The 11172-nt window shown below is 46.9% G+C and overlaps 2 protein-coding genes and 1 long non-coding RNA gene across 3 annotated transcripts; 2 read left to right on the top strand and 1 right to left on the bottom strand.

The window, feature by feature from the left end:
• Nucleotides 1–3743: 3743 nt before the first annotated feature.
• Nucleotides 3744–7546, top strand: LOC101918325 (flotillin-1-like). Its single transcript, XM_055803760.1, is given in 8 exon segments — nt 3744–4454; nt 4570–4660; nt 5184–5271; nt 5519–5664; nt 6194–6298; nt 6664–6813; nt 7271–7336; nt 7339–7546. Coding segments are annotated over 8 exon segments (810 nt in total). The 5' UTR covers nt 3744–4416; the 3' UTR covers nt 7465–7546.
• A 184-nt stretch (nt 7547–7730) lies between these two features.
• Nucleotides 7731–8624, bottom strand: LOC114010516 (uncharacterized). The gene is made up of 2 exons (XR_003551951.2): nt 8528–8624; nt 7731–7850 (listed from the first exon to the last, which is right to left on the bottom strand). It is a non-coding gene; the product is annotated as an uncharacterized LOC114010516 (long non-coding RNA).
• A 295-nt stretch (nt 8625–8919) lies between these two features.
• Nucleotides 8920–10794, top strand: LOC101917791 (39S ribosomal protein L32, mitochondrial-like). Its single transcript, XM_005231536.4, has 3 exons — nt 8920–9094; nt 9357–9538; nt 10149–10794. The coding sequence occupies exons 1-3, from the start codon at nt 8971–8973 to the stop codon at nt 10401–10403; spliced, it is 561 nt and encodes a 186-aa protein (XP_005231593.1). The 5' UTR covers nt 8920–8970; the 3' UTR covers nt 10404–10794.
• Nucleotides 10795–11172: the final 378 nt, after the last annotated feature.

Here is an 11172-nt window from a genome sequence, read left to right as displayed (position 1 = left end):
TGGGACTACAGACACTACGGGCAATGGGGATGTCAGAACTTGTATAACACAAGAGCTCGTAGGATACTGTAATACTGAAAATTGAAGTTGTATTTTTTGATGGTTTCTTATAGCTGCTACACCAGCAGAAAATGTGTTCTTCACCAATTAAAAGATCTTCCAGTAAACAAAAATCTCAACATTACTATATTTTGGGGGGATAAATAGTTTATAGATATGATGATGTAGAAAAAAACCACTAACACAAAAAATATTAGAGAATTATGTGGATGCCTGTTGTCAGTAATTTCTTATTATCTTGTTCTGATTGACTTTTTTTCTTCAGTAGCTCAGCCTTCTGAAGAGCAATCCCTAGTATTTTCAGAGTAAATCTTCAGAGCTGATACTGAGATCACCTAATGGTATTAGTGATCTTGCAAAAGCTTTACTGCTGCTTTAGCCACATCTATTCCTCTGCAATTACTCCCCAGTTTAAATGAGGTCAGGGAAGGACCCCACCAGCACCGCTGGCACTGCACCTTTAATTGTCCTTACCTCAGCCGGCTACCAAACAGAACTGAAGTATGACATGAAAGAAAAGCACTTGGCCATATCAAAAGGAATTTTCCTGTATGGTGTAAATGTGGTGATAACAGAATTGAAATGGATTGAAGTGTTTGTGAGAGAGGAATAAAATTCACTTTCTAAACACACTAAAACCAAAAACATGGTATGTTATGGCATGTAATGTTATGGTATGTAATGGTATGTTGTTATGGTGTGTTATGGTATACTATGTTATGTTATGGCATGGCATGTTATGGTATGGGACGGTATGGTATGGTATGTTAATAAATTAGGTTATGGTATATAAATAAATTATGTTACGTTAATTAGTTCTGTTCCATTATGTTAATGAATTAATGTTAAATTATGTTAATAAATTATGTTATGTAAATAAAATGTTACATTAATGAAGTATGTTATGTTAATGAATTGTTATATTATGTTAATAAGTTATGTTAATAAAGTATGTTGTAATGTTATGTTAATCTACATTAATAAATTATTTATATTTTTCAAACCATTTCGTTATATTAATAAATTATATTACATTAATAAATTATTTTGCTATGTTAATAAATTATGTTATTTTATGTTAATAAATTATATTATATAAATAATGACATGATTATTACATGTTAATAAAATATGTTAATAAATTAGGTTATGTTAATAAATTAGGTTATGTTAATAAATTAGGTTATGTTATGTTAATAAATTATGTTATGGTATGCAAATATATTATGTTATGTTACATAAATAAATAATGTCAGGTAAATATATTATGTTATGTAAATAAATTATGTTATGCTAATAAATTAGGTTATTTTATGTTAATAACTTTGGTTGTATTAATAAATTACATTAATTATGTTATGTTAATAAATTTTGTTATGTTATCTTATCTTATGGTATCTTATGTTATGGTTTGGTATGCTATGCTATGACAGATTTGAGCATTACTTTTCCATGGCAACAAGGTTCTGGGTTTTTTGTGGTTCCCAAAAATAAGATGCACAAATGGGCAATACACCAAACTCCTCTGTAAATTTTGCTATGGCAAATGTCAAACAAGGACAATTGCAGGAGCAAAATCACAGACTCAACGACATATCAATATGATCCTAGTTGAAGCCACTTAAGTTTCTGCAAACTTATATACAATATTAATATTCATACACACGTCACACCTTAATTCTATTGGTTATATACACTGTTCACACGCTGCTATACAGATACTAATTGGTTAAAAGCATACAAGCGGTTAGTCTCATCATTAAAATTGTTGACATTCTTGCAGTCATCAGTTCCCAGCTCAGCTCCTGTTTTTCTGCCTGCTTAACTGCCAAAGATCCTGTTTTCTTCATTCCAGGTGTCTTTCTCACACAACTGTGTGTCCTTGCTGAGCGGATAAAACTTTTAATCATACCAAGCTGCTAAAGCAAGAGCAACTTTTGATAGGCCAGGTGTCCCTTTTCTTCCAAATACATTGCCACAATTCCCCCTTTTTCTTCCTGGACTATCAAAACATCTATCATTCCATAGATACATTTAAAAATACAAGGAATCAGAAGCATTAAAAACAAAATAATTGCTAAAATCGTTACACCTTGTTTCACCAAATCTAATAACCATCCATTAATTTCCCAACCCTTGAGCCATTGGCCCAGACCTCCATTTGTTACAGTGAGTTTCTTCATGTTCGTTCTTAATTGTTCTAATTGTTTATGAATTGAAACTGAGTGATCAGACAGGTTCATACAACACATACCCTCAAAATCTTCACATCTGTGCCCATGTGCTAAACAATAAAACGTCAATGGCTGCACGGTTTTGTAAAGTAGCATGCCTTGTATTATCCAAATCTACCAATAAACTTTTCAAAATATCTGACGTCAGGTTAAGTTGTTTAGCAGCCCAACATCCCAACTTTGTATATCACCGAGTGCTTTGCCAGCAGGAACCCATGGTGCAAACACGGAAGAAATCACTCGTAATGGAGTGTTCCAAAGCTGAATTTTATCATTGCAGTTTTCACTCAGTTGCCATACTGCTCATTTTTTCCTGTGCACTAATTTTTATTTTTCCACCGGGTTTCATGTAATATTTGTCTTTGATTAGGAGCAAACAAAGTTAACTTGCCTAAATAACAAGGCCCTCCGAGAGCCTTAGCCAGGATTCCAGGCCATGCTCTATCCCCACAAAACAGAAACAACCCTTTGGGCAATGCTCGGGGTTGTGATGGTGCCGTAAGATTAACCCATAACCCTCTGTTACAGTATATGCGAGTATTTCTATACCAGTGCTCCCTAGGGGTCACCCAAAAACTTCCGTTCCGGTATGTCAATAATGGCCCTTTTCTCAATACCTTTTGAAGAAAGTTGTCAAATAACACCTCTCTATTCCCAAACTTGATGCAGGATTGGTTACATTTCAGAGATCCTAAAAGATCTAACTCTAGAGGCGGTATCATAGAAGCATTCAGATGCTGAAAAATAAGTGCAGTCTGCATAGCATCTTCACGTTATGGAAACCCTTTTTTCAATGTCTGCCAATTTTTTAATACCATCGAGTGGGGCCAGGTCAATTTAGCAAAGGTAATAACTTCGGCTTTGTTTAGAATTTCACTTTTGCTGACCCATCCTTTAAATTGGTTTGGGTCAAAAGTCGGAACCCCTGTTAGACAGGTACGAAAGGGATCTGTTGGAGTTGACATAGATAAACAGATGGAGTCTGAACCAGTAGCATTAGCAAGATTAACCCATACACTTTGCCTGTTCTTAAGTAACCTACGCATATGTTCTATTACATCTATATATTTAAACAGCAAGCACAATCCCCATAAAAAAACCACAATTCTCATTTCAAATCCTTACAAACCTATTCATCCTAACACAAAAATATCTTTTCTGGATTACTTAAAAAATGTTATTGCATCTAACACAATATGGACTTAATGTTAGTGAAATATATCTCCGGAGATCTACTATAACGGATTATATTTTTACCACAAAATGTACAATGACAGATTATATACAACCTACACCAGTGGCAGACTGAACAAAGATGATCACTGGCTCTTATTGTCATCTGAATCTCCTGTGTCGTTTATTGTGGTGTTCCTCCTATCAATGGCAGGTGACTTCCACGGTTTTACCCAACGAGCCAGCTGGAATCCACTTTGGTCCCGAATCTGTAATGATAGACATATATCCTCTGCCAGTTAATTGTACTTCTGCCAGACCTGTCCACTGGCCAGTGTTTAGATCTTTATACATCACTTTGACTCCTTTAGTATTTAGTGTTGATAAGTCACTGTTTAATGCTTTTCCATGAACAACTATGGGTGGATTTTCTGCTGTACCTGCTAAGCGCAAAAAATTAATGACATATAAAACCTTCCAAATATGTTCTTGCGGGGATAGACCCATTTCCCCCCTTTTTTGTTTTGCGAGTAAGCTTTTTAAAACTTGATGTGCACATTCAATGATGGCCTGACCAGTAGGTGAATTTGGAATACCTGTTTGATGTCGGATATGCCATAGTTGACAAAATTGAGGAAAGGAACATGAAACACATGCCGGACCATTATCCGTCTGTATACTGTGTAACACCCATAACTGCAAAACATCTGCGTAGATGCTTTTTAGTATGTTTTGCTGTCTCACCTGTGAGAGGAGTGGCCCATATAAGGGAAGAAAAGGTATCAAATGTGACATGCACGTACTTTAGTCTGCTGAATTCTGCTATGTGAGTGATATCCATTTGCCACAATTGCAATGGTTGTAAACCGCATGGATTTACTCCAAGGACAATTCCAAAACTAAATTGCTGACAGTCAGGACAGGATTGTACAATACCTGTGGCATCTGAATGTGTTATGCCAAATTGACGCGACAGCAGATCCAGCGGTGAGGGGATACACGGTAGGGGGGGCACAGGGGGGACATGGGGAGGCGGGCTGTGTGATGTGAGAGGAAAGATGGGGGACACAGGGTGACACTCCAGTGACTTGTCCTCCCTCAGCATCTCCCTGAACACCCTGACCCTCAATGTGTGCAGTGAGGTGGTGTACACCTGCCATGGCGTCCCCATCTCTGTCACCAGTATTGCACAGGTACCCCCCCCACCCATGTCCCCTCTACACTCACCTGTGTCCCTACAGCTGCCACCACCCCTCCCAGCAGGACTGCTGCAGCCCCTTTTAAGCGATGTGAGGTGGACCCTATCAGATCCCCCTTAAAACGGCAATGTCATAGTGAAATCGCCCCCTCCTCCACTCTGTGGGACCCCTTAAAAGGGACATGTTGTGGTGGAGCCCCCTCAGAACCCCTGCAGCCGGGGAGGGGGGGACAGCACTTTTAAAAGGGCTTAACCCCCCTTGGTAAGGGGCAGCATCATCTTAAAAGCAGCTTATATCCCCCCAAAAAATATTTTTTTGGAAAGCACTCTTTCAAAAAGGCATTGGCATGGTCTGTCCTGCCCCACCCCACCCCCCCCCCCCCCCGCAAGGGAGCAGCCGCCCAATATCCTTGTCATAATAAATCTACAACTCTTAAAGGGGCCGTGCCGTGATGGTGGACGCCCAGCGTGGGTGTAAGGCTGGGGGTTGCTTTTTTATGCCTGGGGTGGGGCTGCAGGTGAAGATCCAGGGGCAGAACAAGGAGATGCTGGTGGCCGCCTGCCAGATGTTCCTGGGCAAGTCGGAGAGTGAGATCACCCTGGAGAGCCACTAGCCCTCATCAAGGCCCACGTGATGGTGGAGCTGAGAGGGGTGGGACCGGCCACGCCCCTTGGGACAGGCCACGCCCCTTTCACAAAGGCTTACGCCCTCTTGGAAGTCACTTTTCCACTAAAGGCCCCACCCCTTGGGGGTGACACCCCCCCCCCCATCCCAAAAGCCCCTGACCCTTGGGGAGTGACACCCCCACCCCCAAAAAGCCCCGCCCCTTGGGGGTGACCCCACCCACTTAAGCCCCACCCCCAATGCCTCCCACCCAGGAAATCTACAAGGACCAGCAGAAGTTCTGGGTGCAGGTTTTCAACGTGGCCTCATCCCACCTTGTCAACATGGGGACCAGCATGGTCAGCTACACCCTAAAGGCCATCCACAATGACCACGTGATACTGGGGGGGACAGTGGGGGGGAACAGGGTGGGGACATGGGTGTCAGCGTGGCCAGTGACATCCTGAGGGACCCCTGCAACAGCCAGGGACATAGATATCAGTGTGGCCAGCAGTACTGAGGACGCTGGGGGGCACATGGTGGGGATGGAGATATAATCATGGTGGTGGCACTGGGGATCTGGGGGGTACAGGGAGAGTGACCCAGGGATGGAGGGTCACAGAAAAAGGGACACGGGGACAGAGGGGGGACACGCAAGGATGGAAATACTGGGATCAAGGTGGAGGAACAGTGTTGTGGGGACAGGGATACGGCAGGAGGATGTTGGGTGAAGGACAGATACACTGGTGTGGGGACAGGGATGCTGTTCCTGGGTGGGGACAGGGACTGGGGACATCCAGATGCAGGGATGGGGAGACAATACAGGTACAGGGCCATCTCCAGTGTCCCCAGGGCCACCAGCGCTTGCTGGGGCAGGGATGGCTGGAGTCCTCAATGGGCAGGGTGGGACAGGGGCTGTGACAGTGTCCCCAAGACTACCTGCACTCGCTGGGGAAGGACCGGACGGCACAGGTCCAGTGTGATGCTCACATCAGGGAGGCCAAGGCCAAGCAGGACGCCGGCATCCACGTGAGCCTGTCACCTCAGTCACCCCCACATCCCCCTTGAGCCCCCCTTGTGTCCCTTATGTGCCTACAACCCCCCCCCCCCCCTTTTCCTCACTGAGACTTCTAGATCCCCCACAGCATGTCATCGTCCCACACTCCCCAGTGGGCTTCCAATGTCACCAGGTTGTTTCTGAGGTCCCTGTGGCTTTCCACATCCCCCTCTGATGTTGCTGGGACCCTCATCTTCCCATGTACCCCCCCATCCCATGGTGTTCCTCCATGTCCCCTAACGTCCCCACACCTCTCCAGTCCCATGGTGTCACCATGGCCCCACCCCCAATCTCCCAGTGTCCTTCCTTGTCCCCATGCACCCCAGTGTCCCCGCAGGAGGCACAGGCATGCCAGGAGCAGGTCTCAGCACAGCTGCTGGCTGAGACAGTGATGGCACAGGCCCAGTATGACTTCCAGGTGCAGCAGGTGCTGTGCAATGCCACTGTCAGATCTGCAAGGCCCAGGCCGACTTGTACAACAGATGCCTGAGTGTCCCCCCACCCTGGGTGCTGTTTCTTCTTCCTTGCTTGTTTGGGATCCCTCCTGGGTCCCCCACACCCCCCTGGGTCTTTCCTTGATGTGATGTTGGCCACTTGGGTCCCTTTTCCAGGATACCTGGGTCCCCCCTGCACCCCCCCACAGTGCCTGGGTCCCCCCAGGCCACCTGCATCCTTCAGATCCTGGGGTCTCCCCTGACAATTGGGTCCCCCTCCCCAAAGACCTGGCTCCTCCGAGATGTTTACGTCCCTTACCCAGACACCTGGGTCTCCCCAGCACCTTGTTCCCGATCCCAAAATGCCAGGATCTCCTCTAACACATGGGTTCCCTGGGGTGCCTGACTTCTCTTGACTGCCTGGATACACCCCTCCCAGGATGCCAGGGTCCATACCCCCCCCCACCTGCCTCGGTGCCATTGCAGGGCTGAGTGGTGCTGCGGGCACAGGTGGTGAGGATAAAGCAGCAGATTGAGGAGCAGTGGGCACAGGTGCTGGTGGTGGAACAGTGGAATGAGCACAGCAGGTAGAGCTGCAGGAGCATGAGATTGGCTGCCGTGAGTGTGAGCTGGAGGCCACCATCCACAAACCTGCTGAGGCTGAGCGTTACTGCCTGAAGCACCTGGCCAAGGCCCAGTGGTGAGCCCTGCCCCCCCACCAGCAAGTCCCCCCCCTCAGCTTCTGCACCCCACCACCTTGGGCAAAACCATGACCCCTTTAAATGAAGTATTAACCCCTTTAAAGGGGAGCCCCACCCCATTCTACCAAGCCTCGCCCCACCCTTGTGGATCACCCACCCCTTGGGTGAAGCCATTGGCCCTTTAAAGGGGCGCGCCACAATGTAATTCTGGATAGCTTAATAATTTAGTCAAAAAAAAAGAAAGTAATTTCTTTTTCTCTGCATTAATCTTAAGTGTATGTATTAAAGCAACACTTTAATAGGTACCACTCCAATAACATATTCATTCTGTGCATGCAATCATCTCACATGCAGGCTGTGCACAAGACAAAGTGCAAGGCGATCACTGCCTGCAAAGGACAGCAAAAAGGGAAATAAACTAGTTAAAACTCATCTGTAGGCTTCTTTCATCCCCATGTCTACAAAGTGTGTTCTGAAGCAAGCTCTCGAGATACCACAGTTCAGCTACCATCACGCATTTCCAGGTAGCTCAGAATTATGATCCAGCCTCAAACATGTATGTGTGTGTGGTGGAACCTTAAGTTCGCTAAACCATTTCACCAAGCATTCGCTATAAGGCACCACCAGTGAGGGGACTGACCTGAGGGTGGCCCCAGAGTGACTCTGACAGCAACGAGAGAAGACACAAGCAGCGACCGCACTTAGGCCCGAGGTCAGCGGCAGAGACGAGGCGGGCCCGGCACTCACCTCAGCTCCAGCCCTTGCCCCCACCTGCGCCCGCGGCCGTTCAGCTCACGGAGACGCCTGGCAGCTGCGTGCCCCCCTCAGGCGAAGGCAAAGCCACCCACTCCCCACCGCTTTCCCCACGCCCGCCCCGGGCCCAGCCCCCGCGGCTCCTCACGCTCGCAGGCCCGGCTCCGCGATGACTCTGCAAAGTCCAGGCTCCGTCCTGTCCCACGGCCGAGAACCGCTCCACACGCAGGCTGTGCGCCGCGCTCCCCCTCCCCCGCCAGCCTGCCCACGTGCCGAGAGCTCTGGCCTGCAGCCCTCCCCCCACCCCGCGTACCTGAACGTAGCGAGGGAGAGGCTACAGCCGCGCTCCGCCATTTTGAAAGGCTCCGCCCCCATCTCGCCCCCTGCGCAGGCGCAGCCCCTCCTCCCGCTCCGACACGAGGACACAGCGCGTGCGCTGATTGGCGAGGAGGTGGCGAATGGCGGGGCATGATGGGAACGGCGCCGGGCCCGCCAGGGGAGCCATTGGCCAAGAGGAATGCGGCGGGGCATGCTGGGAGTTGAAGTCCTTGGCGTGCGCCGGCGCCGCCGCGGCCTCCTGGCAGCGAGTGGCATGCTGGGACGTGAAGTCTCGGTCCGGATCCCCGCTGCAGTGCAGGGCTCCCCGGACACTCGGTTTCCCGGCAGGCTCAGGGACAGGTGCGCATGCCCAGTGTGCCCGCGGGCGGGCGGCCGCCTTACCCCGCCTCTGAGGCCTTGGCGGGGCTCTGAGGGGCTATGGCGGCTCTGGTGGTGGTGTTTTCTCCTCTGCCGCGGCTTCGCGGTCTCCTTCAGCGCTGCTGGGGGCGGCTGGAGCGCAGCCTCTTGCCGGGTTTCTCCGGGGACCAGAGCCCGCCCTGGGGTAGGTATCGTCCTGTTCTCTCGGCTGAAGGAGAGGGCGGTGTCGGCGCTGCGAGACTCATTTTTACCGTTTAACGGCTGAGGGAGCGGGCTGGAGCAGGAAAGTACACACCCTGGGGACAATGAGGGGATCGGGTGAGGAGCGCCGCTGCCGCTCTTGCCTCCTCACTTTGGGAGTGTCAGTAGCATCCGTGTCTTACATCCTCGGTTTCAGGCGAAATTGGGGCTTGCCTGTAATGAATTAGTTTTTCTTTTTCCTTCAGGACCAGCACTAGCAGTCCAAGCTCCAGCTTTTCTTCCACAACCGGTAAATGACACCAGTGAAAGTGATGAGGCGCCAAGCCTGTTGGATAGCATCTTGTGGATGGCGGCACCAAAATCACGGCGCACCATTGAAGTGAACCGCTGCAGGCGAAGAAATCCCCAGAAGCTTATAAAAGTAAAGGTAATCACCAGATTTCTACAGGCTTGCCACCTTACTCACTGCAAGTAATTTTTGTAATGACAAACAAGCATGCTGGAGTAAGATTTACACCAATCGTTGTTCATCTCACTTATTTTAGAGAATTGTTACAGTGGTCAATACTGAACTGAAAAAGCTTTCTGGAATTTGTTTATAATAAGCTTAAGAGACATTGTAATCACAGAATACTTGTAACAGGTATGTTCATCATGCGTGACAGTGGTCTGTGATTAAATAAACAGTGACAGTTAAAGAGCAAGCCAACAGCTTGTGAATTTTATTCACAGCTAGTATGAGTGGAAGAGTTTTGTACTTTCTGTGCAACTAATTGAATTGATAGGTCTCGAGTCTTCCAGACATCATTAGGCATAATGATTTAGGTATTGAATTCATAGGCTATTTTTAGTAGTAAGCATTTGACATAGCAATACATTACAGAAAAATTATTTTACGAGGAAGAATACATTATGAAAAGGCAATTGAATTTCTCTGGTATTTCATTTAACGTTTTTAGTAGTTTGTGATTGTTCCTTATGTCTTTTGTTTCCGTTGTTCAAATTACAAAATTTCCTATTTCCACTGTCTTTTTTAGAGGAACATAGATGTTTGTCCTGAGTGTGGAAACTTGAAACAGAAGCATGTCCTCTGTGGCTATTGTTATGCAAAGGTCAAAGCAGAAACTCAAAAGATACGGCTGGAAATACATAAAAAGGAAGGAGGACCATTTAATGCTCCAACTGTAGAGACTGTCGTCCTTTATGATGGAGAAAAGCTCACAGAAAAGGATGAAGGCAAGCGGATCATTGAAAGAGCCAGGAAGCGTCCATCTTGGTTTGTTCAAAATTGATGCTGTAGACCTAATGCTAACAAAACCAGTGCTACAGCAAGAAAGATCATGATTTTCAAGAATGTTTTCCTTGTTTTGCTCATTCAGATTTGATACAGAAACCCTATGAACGTTTGGAAAGCCTGCTTGAATTCCATGTCATGCCATAGAAATTTGCAGTCAGGTGTTGTTTCTATAGCATGCAGTGGGAAATACTTCTCAGTGATACATCATAGCAGCCAACAGTTAAAGAGAAATCAGGTTCTGCATTGGGTTTGGACTTCTGCGTACAGTACACTGAGTAATTTGTATGCTAATGGTTCTATGCTGGTTTTAGGTGTAGATAACATTTGTGTAACAAAGGGAGAAGATTCACAGGTGTAAAATAAAGTATGTTAAGTTTCCCAGGGAAGCCTGCTTTCTGTTTTTGTCGGCTGCTCTTTGGGAGGGGGGAATAAAGTTCAAACCCAATATGGATTACATACAGAAGATATTTACAAGGAAAGATACCTGGTTATTTGCATGGCTCTTACAGAATCTGCCTGGATTTCTCCCTTCAAAGTGCCCTTGATTTCTTGAGCAAAGTAACAAATCAAAATGTTATGATGGGAAATCTGTAAATTTGACAAGGGTCAAAGCTGACTCTTTGCAGCCATTGCCATTAAGTAGTCTGGGTGGTCAGTGTGTGCTTGGAAAACCGCAAAGCACAGCAAGTGGTTCCTGCTTGTCTTGAGTCTTCTGCAGAAAGAAGGCAGCTGTGCCCTCTACTGTCCATTGGTACTCCAGTGGT

Source organism: Falco peregrinus, chromosome 5 (assembly GCF_023634155.1).
Source record: "Falco peregrinus isolate bFalPer1 chromosome 5, bFalPer1.pri, whole genome shotgun sequence".
Classification (NCBI taxonomy): Eukaryota; Metazoa; Chordata; class Aves; order Falconiformes; family Falconidae; genus Falco; species Falco peregrinus.
This window is presented reverse-complemented; position numbering and strand designations above follow the sequence as displayed.